Source organism: Hippopotamus amphibius, chromosome 6 (assembly GCF_030028045.1).
Source record: "Hippopotamus amphibius kiboko isolate mHipAmp2 chromosome 6, mHipAmp2.hap2, whole genome shotgun sequence".
NCBI classification, from domain to species: Eukaryota; Metazoa; Chordata; class Mammalia; order Artiodactyla; family Hippopotamidae; genus Hippopotamus; species Hippopotamus amphibius.
In genome coordinates, this window is record NC_080191.1 from 54,858,927 (window position 1) to 54,886,173 (window position 27,247).

General features: G+C 44.0%; 1 protein-coding gene across 2 annotated transcripts in view; it reads left to right on the forward strand.

The window, feature by feature from the left end:
- Nucleotides 1-25,058, forward strand: part of AKAP12 (A-kinase anchoring protein 12) — a 97,017-nt gene extending 71,959 nt beyond the window's left edge. The window contains exons 1-3 of one of the 2 annotated variants that reach the window (XM_057740089.1): nucleotides 3,402-3,498; nucleotides 18,406-23,362; nucleotides 24,053-25,058. In XM_057740089.1, coding sequence (XP_057596072.1) covers nucleotides 3,474-3,498; nucleotides 18,406-23,354 — 4,974 coding nt within the window. In that variant the 5' untranslated portion in view covers nucleotides 3,402-3,473 and the 3' untranslated portion in view covers nucleotides 23,355-23,362; nucleotides 24,053-25,058. Of the gene's footprint in view, nucleotides 1-3,401; nucleotides 3,499-18,405; nucleotides 23,363-24,052 lie in introns of those variants that run through there. The other variant, XM_057740090.1, reaches the window with a different exon arrangement.
- The last annotated feature ends 2,189 nt before the right edge of the window (nucleotides 25,059-27,247 follow it).

A 27,247-nucleotide genomic window follows, 5' to 3' on the forward strand; every position in this document is an offset into this window, starting at 1 on the left:
AATAATAAATTTATTTATTGGCTGTGTTGGGTCTTTGTCACTGCACACGGGCTTTCTCTAATTGCGGCGAGCAGGGGCTACTCTTCATTGTGGTGCTCCAGCTTCTCATTAGGGTGGCTTCTCTTGTTGCGGAGCATGGGCTCTAGTTGTGCAAGCTTCAGTAGTTGCAGCACACAGGGCTCAGTAGTTGCGGTGCATGGGCTCAGTTGCTTCGCGGCATGTGGGATCTTCCTGCACCAGGGCACAAACCCGTGTCCCCTGCATTGGCAGGCAGATTCTTAACCACTGCGCCACCAGGGAAGCCCGCCCCCCTGCCCCAATCCATTTTTCAATTATGTTATTTGTTACAAAGTTCTTAAGATGTCATTCAAAGCCCCTCATAATCTGGCCTCCAGTGTAATATTTCTTGTCTCATTTCTAGTCATCACCTCTGTCCCTCCCTTCTCCTGGTCTCCCCAAGTAGACTCTGAGCCTGTAGCTATACACTTACATTCCCTCAATGTTGTGTTCGTCACACCTTTCCCCATGCTGTTCCCTCTGTGGGACTGCTTTCCTCTGGGCCTCAGGGAGGGCTGTCCCCTCACGTCCCCCATCCTTTCAGAGGTTAGCAGAGATGTTACCTGAGGTGGGCTACCCTGGAGCATGCCCACTTCTTTCTTTGGGTGTGTCTGCTACTCAAGACTCAGCTCCCCGAGGTCAAGGACAGTATCCAATTATGTCCCTAGGGGCTTAGCATAAATAACGCAGAGCAAGAACTTGGTAAATATTTGTTGAATGAACCATAAAGTTTTGGGAAAACACTTTCTGTCATCAACTCACTTGTAATATTGGTAAACATTTTCCCCTCATTTCTGCTTTGAGTGATGATGATTTCCTCTAAAAATTCTGACGTAACAAAAACAAGCAAATAGGGAATGGAAGTGATACCCAAAGAAAGTTGCCTGCATTGTACGCTGGCCTCAGGTCTGATCTTTACTTCAGCTTTTATCGTGATAGATGACTTTTCTTTGTAAATCCAAGACACACAGAGGTGTATCGGGCAGCTATGCCACATGCCCTGTCCTTGATGACTCTTCGAGGTAGAGGTCAAAGGAAGAGGCAACAACTTGCCACGTGATCTCTTGCTCTGTGTCCTGGTTTAAACCACCTCTTTCACAATATCAAATCTGTCTTCCCAAGTTTAAGTGCCAAAGCTGAATAGTGATACATTTACCTTTCAAAACGTTGTTTTAAATGGTCCTTACATTTGTAATTAGTAATGTTCCTTCCATTCAGCTCAGGCAAAAGCTGATGCTGTACTGTTGTTAGGATCTGGACTTTTAGAAAGGAAAGGAGCTGGTGGCACAGCCAAGCAAGGTCAGAATCAACAGAGGCACCCAGAAGTTGAATATGTGTATTTGAGGTGGTGCCAGATGATCGCCATCTGCTGTCCCCAACAGCTGGTGCTGAGAAAGGATGTAGAGCTGGGACCTCAGATCCCCGAGGTAGCCCAGGCTGATACACACGCTTGGGAAGGCCGCAGACTGCTCACTTAATGTGGACCAGCAGTGCAGCCTCCATAGTCGGCTTCATCCATGATTTGCACAGCTAGGTCTCTCCAGAGGAGGGGTGGGGGGCTATATGGGGGGGGGGGGGGGGAAGCAGAGGAATGCGGAGCTGCCCTGACCCCTTAGCTGTGTGGACTACAGAGGGACCATTAGCACCAGCAGCATTTCACACACACCAGACTCTCACTATAGTTGAAGCAACTTGTGAACCAAACTGAAGACTCCTCTAGGGAAGATAAAGGGTTAGAAAACTGCTAAGTGGCTCTCTCTGGGTATCAGCTCCCAGGCGTCAGGACAAGGTGTATCTCTCTCTGTTCCCACATGGACGTACGGCCAGGCTGGGTGTTCGCCGGAACCTAAGAGGGAAATCAGATCTATGGAAGCTGAAGCTGATTTTTCAAACAAGGTCTGATTTGCCGGTAACGAGGCCGCCTTAACCTTGCTCGGTGCAGGCCTGATAGGGTGCGTAGCGCCCCCTGGTGGCCAGAGGGAGCAACTACGTGCCATGCCAGCCAGCACGTCTGTTCCCATTAGCCTTTTCTTGATAATTCTGTTCCCCTCCCCCCACCCCCCTCTTTCCTTTGTACACTCTGGCCCACCCCGGTCCACCCCAAGCCCTCCACCTTCCTCCCTGCCCCAGAGCAGTGATGAACAGGATCTTCACTGTCTGAAGAAAAAAGCAATAGTAAAACCTTTCTTTTGTTTACTTAGGGGGAAGAGTCTGTGCAAATGGGGTCAGACAGGCAAGGCATGAAGTGATAAAGAGAAAAAGGATGAAAAAAGGGAAACAAACCCAGGGGGACCTCAATGGAAATAGTGTGTCAAAATCGTAAGAACTCCCCAAGCTATCACTTATCCTATCTATGTCTTTTTATTGAACAAACCTGAAGTTTCAGTGAAAAAAGATTTTTACAAAATTTAGGGCTGCTTGAAAATTTCTGAACTTTAAATGTCTGCTGTGACTGATTTTCATGCTGTGTGCCTGTATAGTACAGATGTGGCAGTGTCTCTAAATTGGAATATGTCATAGTTTGATCTGAAAGTTTAGCTAACTTCTGCCACTGGGGAAAGGGGGTGAGGGGTGAGACAGACATAATGCTCAAATATTTGGACTTTTTAAAGAGTTGGCTTGATCAAGTGTTGAAGACACACCTTGGCCTTGTAACAGCCCTTCTCAAAGAGTTCAGGAAACAGGACAACTGAGGGTTGCCAACCCCAGATCTGTGCAGTGTGTGAGAGAGAAGCAGATGGTGAAAATATGAAATACTATAGGTGCTAAAAAGGGAATAGCATTTTTGCACCTCATCAGCCTCTAAACAGCCAGAAGGATACAGAACAGAGTTTTGGTTTTGGTTTTGGTTTTTGGGTTCTTTTGGTAATGGCAGTAGAATTTAATATCTTCCTTTAGGTAATATTAAAAGCTGAGATACAGAAGTAAATCAGTGCCAGGAATGAGGTAACGGTTTAGATAAAATGCTGCTGACTCTGGTCTTTTCATCCCAGCAACTCTGAAACCCTCCCTGGGTCTCTCTGCAGAGCCTCACTGACCACGAACAGAGGCCAGTTTCAGGGAGGGCTCCCCTCCTTTAAAGCGAAACACATGACTCGAGAGCGCGGTGCCAAGTCCCCGGAGCGCAGGGAGGGCCGGCCAGCCCCCGGCCCGCCAGCCCGGATGGGTGGGTGGATGGGTGGGTGGGTCCTCGTATAATTAGCCGGGGAAATGCAGCCTCAGCCCGCTTCTGGCTGCAGCTCCGAAGGCACCTCAGGTTCTCCCTGATTTTCCGAGGGTGGCCTGGCGCTTAGCTCTTTCTGATCACAGCGTAGACTGCGGGGGTGGGGGGCTGGCAAGACCCCGTGCAGCTCCAGCCAACAGCCCACGGAGGGCGAGGCCGGCCGCTCTCCCCCTTCGGAGGTGCGCCGTCCAAGATGCTGGGTATCATCACAATCACAGGTAAGGCGGCCCCAGGGTCTGCTGTGTTGTGCCTCCGTGGCAGGTGGAGGAACCTGCATTTGGACGCGGGCGGGTGGGGGGGATGCAGGGCAGCGGCTGGACATCCCGATGGGCTTTTAAATCTCTCTCACTGCGCTGACTTTTTGATCCGAAGAGCATTCTCTCTTTGGCTCAGCAGGAACCAAGCAAACCCCACATTTTCTTTTTGCCTGTGCAGAATTCTTCCTGACGGGGCCCAGAGAGGCCCTGGAATGTATTTTGTAAGGGGTTTGCACCTCTTCCCCTGGTGGAGGGGAACGACAGCCCCAACCCAACAGATGCATGTTAGATTGGGGTGAATTTGAAAGTAGGTTGTGAAAGCCTAATTGCTTGCCATAGTGATAAAAAAAAGTAAATGCCTGTTGTTGACAAATTTCAATATTTGGCATTTTGACCTGCTTATTCGGAACTTTCAACGAATGAAGGTACACTAGGGGACTAAAATGTTAGCTCTGGTTTGTGTGGTGGCTTTAATAGAGCCATAGTTACTATAAAGTTGGTGACTAAGGCAACAGCATTAGGCAGTGAATAGTAAAAATGTATGTTTCTGCAGCTTGCTTTCTAGAAATCTGGCTATGAGTGTGAATGAGAATATTTAACACCTGCCTCCAACAAATGTTACAGATATCAAACTTATGGAATGTACTCAGAGCTCCTGTAGCTTGTCGTTTGATCTTTTCATGTGATTGTACTGTAGCCTGAATCCTTAGGAACCTGCCTGTTTTCACCTCCTTTCTGCCTTTTGCCCCCCATCAAAATTAAATTCCAATTGCTAATTTAGGCTTATAAGACCAGCTCCTCTCTAAATATTTGAGATCTTTGTTCTCCAAATACATGTTTTCTTAAAAGTGCGGTATAGAAGTTCTAGGACTTAAAATTTTTCTCAGTATCTCTCACTTCCTATAGATTAGCTTGTTTACTTTGAGATTTCCTTAAAATTCCTTCCCCAAGTTAACTCGACTAGGCTTTCTACCCTTTACCTAGCTTGAAAATTTACGTGATACCTAGAAAGTATTATTAGACTACACAATTGTAAAAATTAAAAAAAGACAGAATTCATTTTTTCCCCAGATCATTAATTTTTCTATGAATGAGATATATAAATGCTCAACCCTGAGAGAGGCTGCCTGGGGGTGTGGTTTGTGGGGTGTCACAGCTGGAGATGGGGCTTCTGTGATCATGACTTTTTCTGGGTGCTTTTTGTGTACAGTGTGATCTTTTATTATAGTCACTATTTGAAGAGTTTATCACATGCTGAGTTTCTTAGGGGAGAGGAAGGTGGTCCTTTTTAGCAGAAATTAACAAACGTGGGATAGTTGAGGGGGCTTTAAAAAATTGGTTCAGGTAATTCTAATGGAATGCTAAATGAATGGAAACAGTTGGAAGGGCTGCCTAATATTTAAGGCAACTGTAAGTAACTGGGTCGATTGCTTTCTTTGTTTTACTTCTATTACAATGTTGATATGAAGGATGTGGCAAAATATGGTACTTCTTCTTGGTAAAAAGAAAAGTGTGCAGAAAATCTTACACTTCAAAAATTTAATAGCAAATAGACATTTCATAACAAAAGAAGTAAAAAAAGGAGTTTCAGCTGTTTTTTTTTCCTTCCCTCTGCCAGTTATTCTGATGAGGAAGACTTACAATTAATAGTCTTTAAATAGGTGGTCAGAATCTTGAAAAACAATGAAGGCTTTTAAAATTGGCATTCAGGATTAATTGAATATCAAAGGTTTCTTATAACTTTGGGATTTCTCATTTAACTAGTGTAGAAGAGGGACTTCCCTGGTGGTCCAGTGGTTAAGAATCTGTGCTCCCAATGCAGGGGGCCTGGGTTCAATCCTTGGTTGGGGAACTATATCCTACATGCCACAACTAAAAGAGCCCTTATGCCACAACTGAAGATCCCACACGCCACAACTAAGACCCAGCGCAGCCTAAATAAATAAATAAATATTAAAATAAATAAATAATGTAGGAGAAGGTTATTCTCGGCTGCTTTAGTAGGACTGCCTTATGTGTGAATGTGTTTCCATTTCACAATTAATAGGAAGAGAGCAGGATTGATGACATTTTTGTAGAACTGCTTAGGAATGAGTTTTCATTTTGTAAAGCTGTCACCTAATACTGACCGTTATCCTCCCTTCCCCAGACCCTGTGCACACACCCCCTGAAGTGAATACAGCACACCTTCAAGTAGGAGAGGATTGATTTTTCACATCACATTCTGTGTCCTTTCCTGAACTCTTTTCCTCACATCACATTCGAAGTAGCTTAGCTTAAAAACTAGAAAGTAAGTAATTGGACACAATGATGATGAAAGAGGTATCCCCTCCCCACCCATACATCAGTGGCATGCCAGCAAGACAAAACAAAACCACACATACACAAGGACACATTTTATTTTTTTTAAATTTATTTGGCTGCATTAGGTCTTGGTTGCGGCTTGCGGGACCTTTCCTTTCCTTCTCTCTTGTTGCAGCGCTCGGGCTTAATTGCCCCGTGGCATGTGGGATTTTAGTTCCCCAACCAGGGATCAAACCCACGTCCCCTACATTGGAAGATGGATTCTTAACCACTGAACCACCCGGGGAAGTCCCCCAAAACACTTTTTTGAATTAGGAAAATATCTTTCCTGTTTTTCCTAACTCACACACAGTTCGAGACTAAATGTAGAGTATCATGAGGAAGTAGGGCAACAATATTCTTTATCTCCATACTAAACTGGGAAGAAAGAATCCTCCAATATTAACAGAAGTTCTAAATTATTGATAATACACTTCTTTATGCAAATCATTTTACAAGATTAAAAAAATACCCCCCCCGACTCTGAGTGGCCATTGTCATTATCTCCCACAAAAATCCTGCAACCCCCTTTTTATCATGAAAACTAAGTTTCTCTTGGTGTTCCACAGCTACTAAGAAGCACAACTGTAGAGTCTCTTGTAAAGGACTTCTTCCTCCTATAAAGGATGCTGATAGTGGTTTCATGGTGCCCAGTTGTATAAGGGACCACTGAACGTCACCGTCAAGGCCGGGGCCAATGATGAGCATCACTTGTCTGCTCCTGTAGGGGGTTTCGCTTCTCTGAGTTTTAATCCCAGTTACACATCTCCCCTTGGAGGTTTTGTGGTTGATGAGCATTAGAAGAAGAGCTAGTTGGGAATGTAAGATATAGGGATGGATTTAGAATGTGGAGAATTTCTGGAAAAATTCCAGGGCAATGCTGCAAATCGTGGGGGAACGCTAACCAGTTCCAGATGTCACAGCAAGCGGGCCCGATGTGTGACGGGAGCAGAGAGCACTGGTTATACTGAACTAAAAAGAAAAGAACCAATGTTATAGCAGTTTGCAGTTCTGCACTATTTCTCTGACAAACATAGCTAAGTCTGGATAAAAACATTAACATTTTGTAATCTACAGTATGACTTATTCCTTGAAAGTTTTTGTTTTTCTTTTTAACCCCTAAAGTAAAAGGAGACAAGTCATACTTTTATCTCTCAATCTCTAAGTATTTGGAAGAATGAGAAAAGAAAGCCAGTCTTGCAACTTTTGGACCCACAACTGGTTGTTGCATTTTGTGGAGCTTGGGGGGGGGGTATCTGCATGGGGAGCAGGATCCAGGACAGGACCTTTAACCTTTTAGGATCATGGACCCTTTGGGACTTGAGAGTGGGGAAGATGTATTCACTTATACTCGTAGGAGGTGGAGTCAAAAATTATCCACACTCTGGCTGTAGAATTTATAGAAGTTTTAATATAACTTGACTGTGGGTAATTTTTGACTCAGATTCTCTCGTGATTGATTTTATAAATTGGGATTAACTAGACATTTATCTGTAGATAAACATAGTTTACTAGAAGATACCACCTAAATGAGAAAAGCTTTGACAGTTCTCTGCCAAAGTGGGATTTCTATCCATGAAATGTTTTCGAGTTTTAGTTTCTTTTGACACCACTAAAGATGTAACTATTCGTATATTTTCATGTTTGTTTGACTTCATTAATGTTTTATAGTTTTTAGCCGTGGATGGGCTTGTTAAGCTGTTCCAAATATTAACTCATAGTTTATTACTGTTACAGATATGCTGTAAGTTTTCCTATAATGTAGTAACTGAGGATAATTTACACTTTTAAAAATGAGAATATAGCGCCAGAACGTATGTACTACGAGCTGTAATTTTTCTTCTCCGTTTTACTTTCCACCCTTTTTTCTTTAAGGAGACCTTTCGGTCCAGTGGTTAGGACTCCGCATTTACACTGCCAGGGCCCAATTTCCATCTCTGGTGGGGGAACTAAGATTCCACAAGCTGTGTGCTGTGGCCAAAAAAGAAAAAGGAGACCTTTCATTTGTCTTAGAAAAACATAAAGACAAACATAAAGCTTATTCCAAATCTTTGCTCTGATAAGACAACTTCAGAAGCTGCACCATCACTTTGCCCGTGATTCACTGTATGCTTCCCGCATCCATAAAGCTATACGCTCACCCCAAGGAAGCTCCTTCTGGGGCATTTGCAGAAAATTTAGCAAGTGAAAGCACGTCCTATGTCATTTTGAAGTCATCTTTTTCTTTTCCAAATAATGTTTCCAGCATATTAACGCTCACTCACAAAGGCATATGACTAGAATCTTCTCTCAGAGAAAAGGAATAGAAATATTTGGTTTCTATGCTGATGTTTATTTACGAAGCAAGACTTGTCTGATGTTGCTGCCACTAATGGTTTTAGTGAAAAAACATGTTGACAACAAAAACCATGTACCGAGTGAGACTGTGTTTAGGGTGCTGCCGATGAGTGTGGGGACCGTTGCAAGGACTGCAGTCTTTTCTCGCCCTTTGAAGTGTCTGTGGGGGTGGGGAGAGGACCGGTGACGAGCAGGACTGCATGAAGATGAAAGTATCTGTCGGTCCTGCCTCCTAGAGGCTTCCCCAGTTGACGCACTGACCAACTTCCTTTCCCAACCTTTTGGCCATCTTGGATGCCGGGTGAGAACGCGGAGTTTCTAGGTGAACCACAGCAGCACTGAATACGTGAGCACGGTGTTTGGTTTTTATGGGCATTTGAGAAACTTGTGGGATTAATAGCAATGTTCTGCAAAATGGCTGGATAATTCAAAGCCCCCCTTGAGGGATAATTATACATTGTATCAGAAAGGCCCACCCTAAACCAGTTGTTTTGTGGAAGGACTTTCTGGATGCCAAGAAAGTGCATCCGGGAATCAGCGATGCTCAAAAGATCAAGCTTGTTGATTTTCCTCTTCCTATCCAACTGGACAAATCTAAGGCAGACAGTAATTCCACAGGGAGCTGATGTGTCAGATTAGGGCAGAGGAGGTTTTGAAGTCGTTTAAAAGTAAATGTATTGGGACTTCCCTAGTGGTGCAGTGGTTAAGAACCTGCCTGCCAATGCAGGGGATACGGATATGATCCTGGTCTGGGAAGATCCCACATGCCATGGAGCAGCTAAGCCTGAGAGCCACAACTACTGAGCCCATGTGCCCCAGCTACTGAAACCCGTGGGCCTAGAGTCCATGCTCCACAACAGGAGAGGCCACCACAATGAGAGGCCTGCATACTGCAATGAAGAGTAGCCCACATTTGCCTCATCTAGAGAAAGCTTGCGTGCAACAGTGAAGACCCAACACAGCCAATAAATAAATAATTTTTTTAAGAAAAAGAGCAGATAGGGAGCTAACTCAGAATGCCCATTTTCCCCCTTGAAGTGTTTATGCCGGAGTCAAAGAGGTAAAAACAGGTGCGGTATGGCATTCGACTTTACAGAACTTGAAAGAGCACCTTTATGTATTGATGGGTTTCTGTAGCATCTGGTGGTCCTGAAGATCTAGGAGTGTCTCAGGGCTGCCAGGTCTGGAGAGCTGAAGGCTGCTCAAGACTGCCCTCATCTGTTCAAAAACTCCTTCCCCGGTTCAGACAGTGATTTTATGCATGTGAGTGTGATAATGAAAAATTGGACCAATATAAATTGTCTAAAAGCAAGGGCACATAAAAGTAGATTATGTGGGGGGTGGGGTGGGATGAATTGAGAGATTGGTGTTGACATATATACTCTAATATGTATAAAATAGATAACTAATAAAAAATTTATTTAAAAAAAGTGTTATGCAACCAGTATGTTGTTTTGAAGACTATTAAATAATTATCCAGAGGAAAATACAGATATTAATAGTGATTATTGCTGGACATTGTCTTTATGGATGTTATTCTCAATTTTCCATATTTTTAAATCTTCTACAGATCACTGTTGGAATTGGTAAAAAGTAATTAAAAATAAGTATTTCTGTTCTGAGGAAAACAGTGAAGGATGATCTTTAAAAAATTTCTTTTAATTTTTGAAGTATAGTTGATGTACAGTATTATGTAGGTTACAGGTATACTCAGGTGATCTTTTGAACCATTATCTGGGTCAAGAGAGTGTGTGGGTAGGACCTTTGTTTTCTTTCTTTTTTTTAAACATGACTGTAACAGTGATAAAACTGCTTTTTACACTGAAATAGAATGTGAATTGCTGTCCACATCAGACATACAGCAGTTTTTCTCTAAGTGTAGATGTTGATGTGTCTAAATACTTTTTCTTGCCAGAAGTGGCATTTACAAATTATAAAGTTACAATGATGTGTGGAGAATAAGAATTTTAATGCTTTGAGAGTACATGGAGTTTATTTTTCTTTTAAAAAGACAAACTTTGTGTTTACCATTTTGTAAAAAATAGACTTTATTTTGTTAATCTACTCTTTAATGAGGTATAGTTGTTTTACAATGTTGGATTAGTTTCTATCGTACAGCAGTGAAGTAGAGTTCCCTGTGCCATACAGCAGGTTCTCATCAGTTATTTATTTTATCCATATTAGTGTATATATGTCAATCCCCATCTCCCAATTCATCCCCTCCTCTTTTCCCCCTTGGCGTGCATATATTTGTTCTCTACATCTGTGTCTCTAAAAAATAGACTTTACTTCTTAGAGCAGTTTTAGGTACACAACAAGAATGAGTGTAAAGTAGAGAGTTCCTGTATACTCCCCATCCTCACGTATGCATAGCCTCTCCCACTGTCAACATCCCACACTAGAGTGGTACATTTGTTACCACCCATGAGCCTACATTGACATCATTATCACCCAAAGTCCATAGTGTACATTAGGGTTCACTCTTGGGGTTGTACATTCTGCAGGTTTCAACAAATGTATAATGACGTGTATCTACCATTGGAGTATCATGTAGAGTTACTTTCACTGTCCTAAAAAGTCCTCTGTGCTCTGCCTGGTTCCTTTCCTCCTGCCTCCCTATCCCTGGCAACACTGATCTTTTTATTGTCTCCACAGTTTTGCCTTTTCCAGAATGCCATACAGTTGGAATCATACAGTATATAGCCTTTTCAGATTGGCTTCTTTCGCTTAGTAATATGCACTTATTAAGGTTTCTCCATGTCTTAATCATTTACTAGCTCATCTTTAGTGCTGAACAGTATTTTATTGCCTGGATATACCATAGTTTATTTATCCATTCACCTATGAAGAACGTCTTGGTTGCTTCCAAATTTTTGCAATTATGAGTAAAGCTGCTATAAACATTGGTGTGTGGGTTCTTGTGTGGAAATGTTTTCAACTCATACCAAATGTGGGTATGAGTTAATACCAAGGATATCTGGGTAAAAACCAAGGAGCATAATTGCCAGATCAGATGGTAAGAGCATGTTTAGTTTTTGCAAGAAACTGCCCCACTGTCTTCCCAAGTGACTATACCGTTTTGCAGTTCCCACATACAACCGTTTTTGAAGTCAGTTTATTCCCCTGTAAACCAGCTTGGAGGGAGCAGGTGACCTCTACTTTCTAGTTGTCAGGCTCTGTGGTTGGAAATGATAGCTTCCTAATGGGAACCTGCACGAGGTCCCCAGTTCTTATTCTGATACTTAGGAAATTAAAGCACTTACAACCAAATCAGCCCGTGCAGGGGTTCCTGCCATGCCCTCGGCCACTGTTAGGCAATGCGAGTTTTGAATCAGCTTCTCGATGGAATGTCGTGTGGATAAGAGAGAGGCGGTTCAGGAACGCAGCGGCAGGGAGGTTTGGCTGGTTTTAGGCATCTCAGTGCTTCACTTGGAAGAGGGACCCCGGGGGTGATGCTCAGGGTCTCTGGGGCTTTCCTTTGCAGGCTGGCGAGGAGGCTGCGCCCTCTGTGACGCGCGCGGCGGCACCCTGGGTCGCGGCCAGGGGGCGGCTGCCAGTCTCCATCCAGCGATGGGGCAGCCGGGAGAGGAAGGCTGGGCCTCCGGGGCCTCTGTTGGGCTGCCCCTGCCCGCCGGCGGCGCGCGCCATGCCCTGGTGGAGTAACCTCTGCTGTGAGTAGCGCGCGCCCCCCGGCGGCGGTTCGCCTGGGGCCTGACGGGCTGCATCGCCTGGAGCGCCCCCTCGACGTGTAGGTTAGATGGGCGTGTGGGTTTCCTTCCTTGCTCCTTTCCCTTGCTTTGATCAGGCTGCCTACGCATGAGCGCGTGGGGTGGGGGTGGGGTGGGAGTTAGGACACCTGCACACCCAGGGCTGCAGGGCCATCCTCTCTGCTCCACAGGGTTTGCTGAGGCCCCTGAGGGGCAGGGGCTCCCCTGAGGTCAGTAGAGCATGTGCCCATACCCTCTACTCTCAGAGTCTGCATCTGACCCGGAGATTGAAAAACAGAACCGCCGCGCAAGGGAGGCCCAGGCTGCCAGTTGCTTCTTGCCAAAAAGGGGCAAGGCCTGGAAGACAGTGACTTAGAAGGAGGGAGGGGGAGTCAGGGTTGGGATAGAGATTGTGCGGTGTGGGGTCACCTGGGAAAGTCTTTGCCTGGGAGGTGGGCGAGGTAGAACATGATAGGGGACTTAAAAATCACAAGGATTTAGCCAAGACCAGAAAGTTGCCCCCGCTGGAAAGCTGGGAGGCAGGCGAACAAAACGGAGGATGTGGAACAGGACTGAGCGGGCCTTGCTACTTGGGCTGCAGCAGGCAGAATGCCTAGGCGAGTCATAGGAAAGGAGATTGAAAGAAAGGATCTAGGTTTCACTCCCTACGGCTTCCCAGCTGAGTGGGTACTCATGTGGGTCACGTGTGGCTTGAGGCAGGTTACAGACCTCTAACAGGCAAGCCTGCGATTAAAGTTGGCTTATTTTTATTGGAATATAGTTGATTTACAATGCTGTGTTAGTTTCAGGTGTACAGCAAAGTGAGTCAGTTGTACGTATACATATATCCAATAAAAATTTTTTTAAAAAAGTTGGCTTATGTGTTTATATGTTAGAATGTAATTTAAACAGCCTTGACTGCCAGGCTAGGTAGTTTAGAAGATGCCCCTCTAGGTCTTGGAGCCTTTAGGGATGTTTGACAGCTAGCTTCCTAATGTGATCAAAGGGGTGTTTTAAGGAAGCAGAGCCTCTCTGTAAGGTCTGTACAGGTCCAGCTGGTGCAGAAGGCAAGTGGAAATCAGGGCTGAGTTGGGTTTGTCCAACCTTGTGCGCAAAGCACAAAGGTGCCATCTGGGCCAGCAGGGGCCCTGCCCCGTCTGGAAGATTGTTCTGACAATGGTAACTCCTAGGATTACTGAGGTCAAAAGAGACTCCAGACCAATTGACCAGTTAGGATTTTAAGTTTTCCCGTGATCTTAAATATTTTTTTAATGGGTTCGGCCATATATCACTCTTTAGAGAACATCTGAATATCGCTAAGCTCTAAGGACCATCAGTAGTTGTTTTGTTCTACCAGTTGGCAGCTGTTCAGCTTTGTTTCCTGAGTTTTGATGCTAAACATTCCAGTCATCCCAGAGTTTTATAAAAAGCGTTTCAAATTGAAACACAGATTTAGGACCATGGATGGGAAACTGGGAAGTGGTGTGTATAACACCTACTTTCTCCCACTATGTTAGCAAAATGTCTCTGTATTTTCTAATGGTTTCTGGAGAGGTTAGTTAATGAATGTTTTTACGTCATGCTTGTTGGCAGGAGAGTTAATTTTTATATATGTGCATTACCAGTAAAATTATAGTAGAATAGGTTTTATTATTGGGGTTTGACTTTTTCCTCTAGTGTATTTCCAGTGATATCATCCATCTCTTAAAAAAAGGTCACGTCTCTTGTGTTGCATTAGAAGTGTTTGCAGAAAGTTTTCTCATGAGTATGCTTTTATAATTGTGAAAATTTGTAAAGTAGTTCATGGAAATGCACTTAAGTTCAAGGAATTTTTAGACTTAACTATATAAGCGGGTTTATAATAAGAACAATGGAAAGTTATAGCATTTTCTTCTTTCAGAAGACTATACATACTTTAAAAAAAATAATGGGGAGAGGGCATTCCCAGCAGATTCCAGCTTGAGAGGAACGTCGGGGTTGGACACTCTGGATGGTCTATCACATATGTCTGAATTTTTCTTTCTCTTGGGATATTTGCGTTAACATTTAATGTGGGTTGTAATTTTTCCTTTGTTGTTTATAAGTCTGAAGTTGGTCACAAATATGTATTTCAAAGTGATTTTTTTTTGTCACCTGGGGAGATTTCCCCCCAAATTTATGTATTTGTGGGAAAATTTTAAGATACGAAAAAGTTGAAAGAAAAGTGAATATTAGAAGGGTACTTGAAAGTAATCAAATTGGTTTTTCTTCAAACCTTTTTCTCTATCTAAAATGTTCAGTTCAGGGAGTCCATTCCGAGCTTTCACTGCTGTGGCCCAGGTTCAATGCATGGTCTGAGAACTGAGATCCCGTAAACCTCATGGCTCAGCTAAAAAAATAAATAAATAAAATATTCAGGTTGGTTTTATTTATTTTAATGCTACCTTAGGTGCTAATATCAGTTAGAAAAAAATGAGAACTGGCTGATACCCAGAACTCTTACAGAGACAACTACCGCACTGTCACCAAAGCCGAGGCCCTGCCTACCCGTGATGCGTGGGCAGGGTTAGTGCACCTCCTCAGTATCCTTCCTTCCTCTCTGCAGAAGAAGAGGCCCAGATGATGGCAGTTTTACCTGTGATTATCCAAAAGTCTGGTAATGTTAGAAAAGAAAAAGCAAGGCGAAAAGGACTTCAGGTTAACTTATAGCACAGTACAAGGCACGTTCAAACAGAGCTCTGCACTTGGGCACTGGTCTTCATTTGGGTCGTACTTTGGACAGTTTTTCAGTGAACTTTCTAGGCTTCACTTTCACCATGAAACCCAATAAATAGTATGATGGAAATTTGTAGACATAGGTTTGTACTATTTCACATAAAGAATAAAATTATTTTCATGGAGAAATAAGATGATAAAAATTGAGGGAATTTATGGATTTGGAGGTGTATAATGGTTTCTGTATTTCCAAATATTTCTGAATTTCAAATACCGATTTCCACGTTCTAAGCACTGTGATATTGGACCTGGTTATAATTATTAAGCTTCATTTTATGCAGCAGGCATGAAGTATACTGTTAAAACATTATTGGGACCTTTTTGTGTGTCAGTTTTAATTGACCTTTTTGCTTATTACAGAAAGCAATACTGAATAGAAAATTGGAAAATTCAAACAAGCAAAACCAAAATATATCACATTCCCATCCTCCAGAAGTCATATGTGAGGGGTTTGTATGTGAGACAGAGAGTTTTTAAACCAAAATGAGGTCATAGTATATATTTTGTTTGTTAACTGCTTTTCTTCAAAATTTCTACCCTTTCATTTCGGTAAAAATTCATCTTCTCTAATCTCAAATCATACATTATCCCAAGAAGACCCAAAAATGTCTTTGAGCTGGCTTGCCCTAATGGAATATCCAACCCAGGACCATACCTGGCATCTCTGGTTGTTATATTAATTAAATTTTAAAATTTAGCACAGAATCCCACCCTTTATTAAATCACATTGACTTGCTTCTTTAACCCCCAACAAGTTTTAAAATTCAAACCTATAGAAAAATACAGTAAACACCCATATACACTTGACCTAAATTACTGTTCACTGATATTGTACCACATTCTCTCTCCTCCCCTCTTCTCCTCTTCCCCCTACCCCCTCATTCTCTCTCCTTAAACTGTTTGAAAACTGCTTGCAGACAATCCATTTGTATTCCTGTTTGATTTTTGTCCTTTGCGACATTGATATTTCAGGCCAGGCTTCAGTGTGGGCTGTTGTCTGTTCCCATATGATTCAATTCTGTTAAATATTTTGTCAGGAGGGCTATGTAGGTGATTTATTGGCCTTCTCAGTGCCTCACATCAGGAGACATGACGACAGTTTTGTCAGTGATGTTAATTCTGATTGCTTGGTTAAGGTGGTGCCGTTGTAAAGGAAGCTGTTTTTTGTTGTGGTTTTTTTAATTTTGTCATCTTTATTGGAGTATAATTGCTTTACAGTATTGTGTTAGTTTCTGCTGCACAACAGAGTGAATCAGCTATATGTATACATATATCCCCATATCCCCTCCCGCTTGAGCCTCCCTCCCATCCTCCCTATCCCATCCCTTTAGAGCTTCACAAAGCATTGAGCTGATCTCCCTGTGCTGAAATGAAATGAAGTTTCATTACTTCATTTTACTGAAGTAATTTTACTGAAATGAAGTAATCTGTGTTGATAACTCTAAAACTGTAAGTGTGCTGGCAACCATTCATCCAAAAGTTTTAGCATCTCTTGATCCTTGACTGAATGAGTTATTAGAATGGTGTTAGTGATTTTTCTACATCTACTGACAAACAGCCAACTAGCTTTCCCGAATAAGGCAACCGCTTAAGCTACAGCCAATCAAATAATTTCCTTGCTTTGCTTCCAGGTCTCTGCTATAAAAACTTTCCCCCAATTCCGCTCTTTTTTTAATTTGTTTCTGAATAGCTGAGTTTTTTTTCTTTTTGAATAGCTGATTTTAATGGTGATGTGACTAGTTCCAAATGCCTTCAGTCATGCCCACATTCTGAAGTGTGCTGCCCATGAAATAGTGTTGCATTTGTTTTATATAATGAGAAATTTTTTAATGTTTATTTTTATTTATTTATTTATTTATTGGCTGCATTGGGTCTTCGTTGCTGCACACGGGCTTTCTCTAGTTGCAGCGAGTGGGGGCTACTCTTCATTGCAGTGCTCGGGCACCTCATTGCGGTGGCTTCTCTCTTGTTGCGGAGCATGGGCTCTAGGCTCATGGGCTTCAGTAGCTGCAGCACATGGGCTCAACAGTTGTGGCTCACGGGCTCTAAAGCGCAGGCTCAGTAGTTGTGGCACATGGGCTTAGTTGCTCTGCGGCATGTGGGATCTTCCTGGCCAGGGATCTAACCCGTGTCTCCTGCATTGGCAGGCGGACTCTCAACCACAGTGACACCTAGGAAGTCCTGAGAAATTATTTTTATTTTTACTGAAAAAGTTCTGTTTCAGTTGACACTACAGTTGAAATGAATTAAAACGTGGATCTCTCCTCCCCAAATTTAACAGCAAGCGAAGATCCACTTATTTCCTTTAGGTTAATTGTTTGATGAATGATACAAATACATGTTTAGAGACAGTGATGCTCAGCATTTTCAAGGCTGACTGGCTATTTACTGGTGCCTGGGAAGAGCCTGCGCAGTTGTCTATAAAAGAAAACCATTCTTCTTGACTCTCGTCCTTAATAAATAATATATGAATCTTGATGTGGTAGAATTCTAAATTCTAAAGCAATGACTCTAAGGATCAACGTGGGGGCTTCCTAGTGGTGCAGTGGTTAAGAATCCGCCTGTCAATGCAGGGAACACAGGTTCGATCCCTGCTCCACGAAGATCCCACATGCCACAGAGCAACTAAGCCCATGCGCCACAACTATTGAGCCCATGTGCTGCAACTACTGAAGCCCACTCGCCTGGAGCCCGTGCTCCTCAACAAGAGAAGCCACGGCAATGAGGAGCCTGCACACCACAACGAGGAGTAGCCCCCACTCACCACAACTAAAGAAAGCCCGTGCTCAGCAACAAAGACCCAACACAGCTAATAAATAATTGATTAATTAATTTAAAAAAAGGATCAAAGTGGAAGTTATATCTATATTTATTGACTGGCATTTTTTCATAAGGAAGCATTTCCTACTCCTCATTTACTTTTTTGGTATCACGCTTTTTAAATTGAAGTATAGTTAATTTACAATGTTGTGTTAGGAGTGTCACCCTTGGTTTCATAGATTCGATTTTTATTCAGTGTATTATAAGCCATCACTGTTGTTATTTTTTTATGCTTCAGAGTTTGGCCAGGAGGGGCTCCTTCAAGCTGGCTCCTGTGTCCTTTTGCTATGTGCTTTTTGAGCACCCCCTTTTGTCACAATAAAATGTTCCTTATACTTTGCCTGACCCAGCCCAGAATTTCCCCAAGGACCTCTGGTCCCTTTTGGAGACTGTTGAAGAGAATCACATAGAATAGTTATAATATATAGTTATAATAGTTATAATCACATAGGTAGTTATCACGTAGAATACCCCTCCTTTAGATTTGTTTAGGTACTTATTTAAGCTTAGTTTCTCTAACTCTATATGTTTCATATAAAATGGAAGTTATCTTTAAAGCTTGATGGATTCTAGATCATGGGTGTGATGTATGATTCCGTTTTATGCATACCATCTGGCTGACCTACCCTTAGTGATATTGTGGCCGCTTACCTGTAAGTAATTTTTTGCAAGTTGAGTTTGTTAACTTTGCCTCTAAAGAGCAGAATAGTACCTTTGAACCTGTATTTTCAAAGGTCATTTGAAATCTGTCTAATCTATTGAGATTTACAGATACTGGTAAGACCATTACCCAATCTTGGCATTGCTTGACTTAAAGAAAGTATTCAATGGCCGTATTTTTTAAATATTTAATGTTCTTGAATTGTAACCATTTTCTACCCCTCCCCCCCTTTTTTCCTTTTAATAGTTGGACAGAGAGAGTCTGAAGATGTGAGTGAAAGGGAGTCAGACAAAGAGATGGCTGCTAACTCAGCGGTGGTCCAAGACATCTCGAAGGATGGGCAGGAGGAAATGCCTGAGACGATGGAACAGATCCCTGCCTCAGAAAGCAGTGTAGACGAGCTGACGCAATCTGCTGAGCCCCAGGCTAACGACGTGGGATTTAAGAAGGTGTTTAAGTTTGTCGGCTTTAAATTCACTGTGAAAAAGGATAAGACGGAGAAGTCTGACACTGTCCAGCTCCTCACCGTCAAAAAGGATGAAGGTGAAGGGGCAGGAGGGTCGGACGGGGCTGGTGACCACCCGGAGCCCAGCCGGGAGACGGGGGACACGACACCCAAAGACAGTGAACTGAAACAGTCCACAGAGACACCCGAAGAGACGCCCAGACGCGAGCAGAGCCGCACAGAAATCCCCCTTCAGGCCGAGTCTGGTCAAGCAGCCGAGGAAGGCAAAGATGAAGGAGAAGAAAAACAAGAGAAAGAACCCGCCGTATCTCCAGACTCTCCGACTAGTCCAGTGGCCAGCGACACCGCATCGCCCTTCAAAAAATTCTTCACTCAGGGTTGGGCTGGCTGGCGAAAAAAGACCAGTTTCAGGAAGCCTCGGGAGGATGAGCTGGAGGCTTCAGAGAAGAAGAAGGAACAAGAACCAGAAAAAGCAGACGCAGAAGAACACGAGAAGACGGAAGATGCCTCCGAGCAGCCACCCCCGCAGGAGGCCCCCGAGAGCGCCCAGGATGCCAGGCTGTCGGCTGAGTATGAAAAAGTGGAGCTGCCCACCGAAGATCAAGTGCAAGCACCTCCCGAAGAGAAACCCGCCCCATTAGCAACAGAAGTCTTTGATGAAAAAGTAGAGATTGTCGCGGAAGTCCACGTTAGCACTATAGAGAAGGACACGGAGGAGCAGGAAGCCGAGGGAGAAGAAACAGAAGAGCCCTCGCCACTGGAAAAGTCGGTTGAAACGAGTGCCGACCTTCAGGAAGCCGAGCCCGAGGAGGCGCTGCTGAAGACTGAAGAAGATGCGGGCGCCCCCAGCGAGGACCACTCCGCAGACGCGAGAGCGCCGTCCACGCCCCCCGAGGGCATCGTGAATGAGGTGGAAATGCTGTCCTCGCAGGAGAGAATTAAGGTGCAGGGAAGCCCTTTAAAGAAACTGTTCACTAGCAGTGGCCTTAAAAAGCTCTCTGCAAAGAAACAGAAAGGGAAACGAGGAGGAGATGAGGAGCCCGGAGAGCAGCATCCAGCCTCAGCAGATTCTCCCGACAGTCCAGACGAACCCAAGGGCGAGAGCTCGGCCTCGTCCCCTGAAGAGCCCGAGGAGATCACGTGTCTGGAGAAAGGCGTGGCCGATGCCCCCCAGGACGGGGAGGCTGAGGAAGGGACCACTTCCGATGGAGAGAAGAAGAGGGAAGGTGTTACCCCCTGGGCATCTTTCAAAAAGATGGTGACGCCCAAGAAACGCGTAAGAAGGCTCTCTGAAAGTGATAAGGAGGACGAAGTGGACAAGATCAAGAGTGCCACCCTGTCTTCCACAGAGAGTGCAGCCTCTGAGATGCAGGAAGAGGCGAAAGGAAATGGAGAGGAGCAGAAGCAGGAAGAGCCAAAGCGCAAGGTTGACACCTCCGTGTCCTGGGAAGCTCTGATTTGTGTGGGGTCATCCAAGAAAAGGGCAAGAAAAGCATCCTCTTCCGACGACGAAGGGGAAGTGAAACCCCTGGGAGGAGAGAGCCAAAAACTAGAGGAAGCAGGGAAAGACAAGGAGGCCGGCCCAGACGCGCACCTTGCTGGCTCCCAGGACCACGATGGGCCCCCAGGAAGTTCCTCACCAGAGCAGGCTGGCAGCCCCTCCGAAGGGGAGGGGGTCTCCACCTGGGAGTCATTTAAAAGATTAGTCACCTCGAGAAAAAAATCGAAGTCAAAACTGGAAGATAAAAGCGAAGATTCTGTAGCTGGGTCTGGTGTAGAACATTCAGCCTCAGATGCCGAGCCCGGGAAAGAAGAGTCTTGGGTTTCAATCAGGAAGTTTATTCCTGGGCGGAGGAAGAAAAGGCCAGATGGGAAACAAGAACAAGCAGCGATGGAAGATACGGGGCCAACGGAGGTCAACGAAGAAGATTCAGAAGTCCCGGCAGTGGTACCTCTGTCCGAGTACGATGCGGTGGAAAGGGAGAAAGCCGAAGCCCAGCAAGCTCCGAAGGTGGAGGAGGGGCCCGAGCAGGAGGTGGCTGTCCACGTGTCTGAAGAGCTCAGCAAGAGCCTCGTTCGCTCAGTGACCGTGGCTGTTGTGGATGGGACAAGGGCCATTACCAGCATCGAAGAAAGGGCACCTTCGTGGATCTCTGCTTCGGTGACAGAACCTCTTGAACAAGCAGAAGATGAAGAAAAGCCACCGACCGGAGAGGCGTTTGAAAGAGAAATTGTGGCAGAGGAAACCCACGTTATTACCAAAACTCTGCCAGAGAGCCAGGAGGCCGGTGATGACATGATTGCTAGCGAGGTGGAATTGACCTCTGAAGCTGTGACGGCTGCAGAAACCACAGAGCCATTCTGTGCTGAAGAAGCCGCAGAAGCCTCTGGTGCTGAAGAGACCGCCGACATGATTTCGGCTGTTTCCCAGTTAACGGAGTCTCCAGACACCACCGAGGAAGCAACACCTGTTCAGGAGGTGGCGGGCGGCGCGCCCGACGTGGAAGACCAGGCGAGGAGGACCCAGGAGGTGCTGTGGGCCGTTGCGGAAAAAGTCAGAGAAGAATCAGAGCTGCCTGAGGCCAGAGGGCCAGACGACATCATCCGGACAACCCAGAAAACACAAGCGATAATACCAGAGATGGTGGAAGAAGCAGAAGAGGATGCTCACGCCCTTGATCTGAAGGAAGCGATGGATGGAGCGTCCAAAGTACATGGACAAGAAGCTAAAACTGAGACTTTGACGCAGGGGACGGTGGCACAGGCCACCCCGGAAAGCTTGGAAGAAGTCCCTCCGGGCACAGAGAGCGCAGAGGCCAGGGAGCTTACCAGCATTTGTCTAGCTGAAACCGAGGCTGGGGTAAAACCAGAAACTATCCCAGAACAGCCTACTGCTGCTGATTCAGCTGAGACCCTCACAGACAATGAGACCAATGGAAGCACCCCAGAAGCTCCAAGTATAAGCCAGCAGGCCAAGATCATGGAAATCCACGGAGACGGTGAATTTCCATCAGGGACCCAATACCAGGTCACAGAAGGTGAGGTGCTTCCTGCACTGAAAGAGATGCCTCCCGAGCCGTCCGATTTTCAATCCCAGGAAGAAACACATTCAAAAACGGAAGAGGTTCTAGAACATACAGATAAAGAGGTAACAGTGGAAACTGTACCCATCCTTTCAGAGACTGAGGTGATTCAGGAGGCTGGCCGATGTGCTGATGTGGAAGCCAAAGAGGAACCATCTGTCGAACGACGTGCGCTGTCTTCTGACACAGAAATAACTGAGGAGAAGATAAGTGAAGTTGCCTTTGAGGATGAAGTTCCTAAAAAAGCTGAATTTGAAAAGAAGGATGATATCGAATTCCAGAGTCCTGCTAAGTCCCTCCCAACCCCAGTGGAGAGAGGGATGGTAGTCCAAGTGGAAAGGGACAAAATGGAACCAGAGCCAACCCAAGTGAACGAAGAGAAACTTGAGCACAAACCAGCTGTTACCGTATGTGAAGAGCTCAGTAAGCAACTGGTTCAGGCAGTGAATGTAACTGTCCTAGACGGGGAAAAGGAAGTCATCCGTTTTGAAGGAAGTTCTTCTCTGCTTGTTCATGAGGAAGTGGCATGCACAGAAATTCAAGTTCAAAGCTCTGAGGCCTCATTAGCTCTAACAGCTGCAGCAGTGGGGGAGAAGGTCTTAGGAGGAGCTATCAAGATTTTAGAAACAGCGGAAACTTTGGCATCTGCAGAGGCACGTTTAGTACCGGAAGAAAAGGCCTCAGAAAAAGATGAAGACTCTCCTGTTCAGCCGGGGGAAGACGCGGTGCCCACAGAGACTGAGCCTCAGGCCGAATCAATACCGGTGATAGTATCTGTTACGCCTGAAAAAGGCATCAGCGCTGACCTGGAAGGAGATAAAACCGCATCACAGAAATGGGAGTCAGATGGAGACGGCGAGCAGGTTGGTTGTCAGGAAGGCAGAGTGGGCAAAGCAAAAGAGGAAGATTTAAAGGCTGAAAATGAGATTTTGAACCTTGAGACAGAGAGCTGCAAACTTGTACAAAACATAATTCAGACAGCCGTTGACCAGCTGGGAAGTACAGAAGAAACAGCCACTACTTTCCAGACCCAGGCTCAGCTGACAGAAGCTGACAGCCAGGAAGCTGGGCAGAAAATCGAGAAAGAAGCAAGTGAACTTCAGGCCCACGCATTGGATGAAACACAAACCGTCGAGGCCAAAGAGGAGTCCTCACTAAGCGCCGAGGAACACGCACATCCAGATGTTTCCAAAGATGTGAATGAAGCTTCAGAGAAGATGGTGGCCACTAGGGTAGAAGGTTCTAGGGTAGATGACCAGCGGCTTGAAGAGGTAGCTCTCCCATCTGAGGGAAAGAGAGAAGCCCCTGAAACAAAGTCTGTGCTAGAAGATGACGATGATGCTGAGTTTGGAGAAAGAACCGAGAAGTCACCGTTTGAATCCCAAGAAGATGAAAAAGGTGATGCTGCTGATGACCCCGGGAACCAAACCTCAGCCCCGGAAGAAGCTGAGGCCTCGGGAGGCTCAACCGAAGAGTCTCCAGATACAAATGGACCGAAACTGAAAGAGAAGGGAGACAGCCAGGAAGTAGAATTTCAGGAAGGAAAAGTGCAGAGCGAGTCAGAAAAAGAGATCAAAACACAAACACAGGAGGAGACACAGAACGAGAAGAGAGAACCAGCAAAACCTGAACCCACAGAATCCTAAAACGTGACGTAAGTAACTTCCTTTTCTTCTCATTTTCCCTTCTTGTCTGCCGTCTGATGGCAGATTTGTTATGAGGGAAGCGGGAGTTCAAATAATTAGCATTTTATGCAGAACCTACATCTGGGGAATTAACCATCAACCTAGGAAATCCAGGTCAGTTTCCTTTTTCTCACTGACATACTCGTCAGTTTTACTGGTGTCCTGAAAGTAATGACTTCGCTTTACGCCCAGTGTGACTGCTTTTGAAGAAAATAAAGGGGCCTGTGTGTATATGCACAAGTGTGCGTTTGTGTGTGTGTTTGGCTTAAAGACGTAAGAAACATGTTGTGCTCACACAGCACCATACCAGCTAGTTTGTTGCATTTTTTTTAATAACTGGAAGTCCAAAGTAGGTTTATACACGACTGCTTGAAATTTAATGTGTAGCTCTATGGGGGAAAAATGGATTTCTTCCAGGAGTTGTAACAAGCATTTTAAAAAAATTTCCAGTGCACACGAGAGCCTGACTGCTGGTATTTGGGAGGCAAAGGATGCTGTATTATGGACCCTTACCATCTTTCTTTCTTACGGAGTTAAAACCATGGTTTTCACCAGGGTTCCCATCGGGTGCATCTCACTCCCAGCACCCTTCTGTTGTCACTTAAGTGAGGGAGGAAAAGGAGATTTTATTTACTTTTGATTCTGACTTCCTTCTACAGTTACACTTGTGTATTTGCAAGACCAGAATGTGAAGACAAGTGGGAGAAGAAAACAAATGCTGCTGATGAGACCAATCTTTCAGAACTTTGGGAACCGAAGAACAAACGCATCAACCGCTCTCGTTTCTAGAGAACCCCTGACAATCCTGAGGCTTCATCGGGAGCTGTAGCCAGATAACATTTCCTCTTTTCAAGACCACCCTGATATTCTCCCTCGGTACCATATAATGTTTCTGATTCAAGGTCCTCGATTCTTAGCCTGGAACTGGAGTTGGCAATACCTAGTTCTGCTTCTCAAACTGGAGTATCATTCTTTATGTATTTATATGTATGTTTTAAGTAATCCTCCTTCTGTATCTAGTGTATATTTTTTTCTTAATGTTTAAGGAAATGTACAGTATAGTGCATTCCTTTTGTATCACAATATACGACGGGGCATGCAACCACGGTGAAGTCTCAGGAAGCTTTCTGCCTCAGTTACAACCTTTGAAAACAGAGCTTCCTAGAAACAACGTTCCTGATCAAAAGCTACACTTCTTTTAAAATTCACTAAGGATTAGGTCCATGTTTAGTATCACTCTGAAATTGGTCACTTTCCTATTATGCACAGTATGCTAAAAATAAAAAGGTATTTTTGGGGGGAAACATACAGAATGTTCCATTGTTACTGGGAAATTTTTGTTTCCAGCCCCCAGTGGAGGTTGGAAGGAAGGTTTCTTCAGTAGCAGATTAAGTTAAAGTCTTTTCTCCTAATTGTTAACAGTTTTTTTGACAGATGAGTGTGTTTTAACTTTGAGGCAAGGTAGTGAAATGTTATTCATGTTATCAAGAAAAGAACTGACTGTTTTTGAGTCTACTGTATATGCTGGACCACATTCACACGCAGCACGAAATAAGTCCGGTTCTTTACAAATGGTATTTTGATAGATGCTGGGTTGCATCTGTGCCATATTTGTGCCCACTCTTTTAAGAACAATGTAGCATTATGTTCATTTGGATAAATTGTGATTTGACAACTGATTTCAATAAAACATTTGCTTCACTTAGATTTGCTGAATTTATTAGATAACAGGAAGCCTGGGACATATGTTTCCTGCATTCCAAAAGCAGAGAAGCTAGAAAGAACTTTTTTGTTCATCTAGTCACTACACGATGTCACCACTTTACATGGGTTTGAGTCGGGGATCAGAGGAAGTCAAAGGCGCAAAGGGAGCCCCTGAAATATGCTAGAGCTGTTCAGGTTGACGGTACTGAAACAATGCTGCCACCTGGTGGTGCCTTCTGGACAAAGTCAGTTTTCTTGGTTAATATCTGTTTATGGATAGATGTCTCTAGGAAGACATTTTAAGAAATCTTAGTAGTAAAAATGCTTTGTCCAACAGGTTATCTTGGAAAAAAATTTTAGTGTCATAATGATTTGTCATTCATGCTAATACATAAAAGATCCTGTCAGACAGTTACCACGCAAAGGACAGTCCCTTTTCTACTGAAAGTTCCCCTTTTTCATGGGTAGAACTGCCCTGGTGTATACACTTCTTAAATTTTACCCAAAAACTCAGTACTCCAGTTCGAGAACTTAAATTTCAAGTGCAATTCAATTATCTTAAAGCATAACATTCTAGCAAAACTAGAATAGTCTTTTAGCAGAAAGACAGTTGGCTGTTAAAACTGGAAAGTAGTTTCTCTTAAACCAACAAACCCGACTACGATAAAAAAAAAAAAATTGGCCATATCAGAAAGACCCCTCATGGTAACAGCGTATGGCCTTGTAGTTAGAAAACATTTAATATCCTTTTAGGAGTTATTCACACATATAATAGCCACTTGTGCTTACTTACTAAGCTTTAAAATCCCCAAATTAAAAAACACTCTCTGATCTAAAGGTTTCTTTTGCCAGCTTGAGACTTAAAAAAAAAATCCAAATGCTGGTGTCAGTTTTTAAAGATCAACTGAAATTTGGAGATCACAGCTGTTTTTAAGGAGTTGATAATACTTCCAAGTATCAGTTAACTTCATTTCAATGGCAGGAAGAAACTTTGTGCTATTTCAAACAGATTAAAGATTTGTGTAGTTTGTGGTAATCATTTGGGGGGGAGGGTGTTAAATTCCATCCTGCCACTTCATCTCTTGTATTTGGTCTTGTCTTAACACACGTGGCCAGGTTGTTCTGACCATCACGCTTGGTTTTCCAGTGATGGTTGCTTCGTGACTGTGCTCTTGATGTGCCCTGGATTACTTCTCTGCAAGCTCTGTCCCTATGTCCATTAAGCATCATTGTTTCCTTAACAGGAGGAATGCTATTAACAGTAGCATGAAATACAATTCTGTATTATAATTCTGAAGCTGCTGTTAATTTGTGAAGTACATAATAATCAAATGCAAACTGCAGAAGTTGGAGCAAGTGCCTAAACTTTGCTATTTTGGGCATGACTATGGAGCTATGTACAATAGAAAGCAAGGCAAGACTTGTAAACTCTTGCTCTTTCTTGTAACAGGAGTATAAGATGTTCCCCCTCAGGTTCTTTTGCTAATGGTACCCCCAAGTTGCCTCTCTCTGTCACACAGGTACTTTGTCCTGGTATTTTCCTTTGATATTTGGAACTACAGATAGTGAAGGGCTGGACATTTTAGCTTTTCAGTATAAGCTTCACGCTTAGCAGCTTCCTTTAATCTGAGATAATATTTGATTCCTAGTCCTGTTTGGGAGTCAAATTTTCATTTATCTAAATAAAATGCAACCTAGTTGAATGCCATGGACTTTCTTTCTATAATTTCATCTTAACTGTTTGGATTGCTCTGCTCTTAATGGTTGTGAGATTCATCACACATTTCACTTCTAACTTAAGCATCCTTTGAGACACTGTCCACAGCTGACCTCCAACTTCCCAAAGTGAACACAGTTTTATGCAGTTTTTGGATAGCCACACCCTGAAATCCCAACAGGTAACCAGAACCAGAGTTAGACACTCCTTATCCAACTGCAAGAAAGGAAATGGACACAGTCCAAGGATTCCCAGGAAGTAAGAGATTGGCACCTGAACGTGACCAATGTCACATGACTTCGTGTGATTCTGAAGATGAATCTGCTGGACAGCCTGGCAAAATTTTTGTGCAAATGCAAGTTTCTCCTCACCACCAAGTTCCTTACCATTTCAACTTGTATCACTGGAATTAGGAAAATAACCTGGCTCTCCT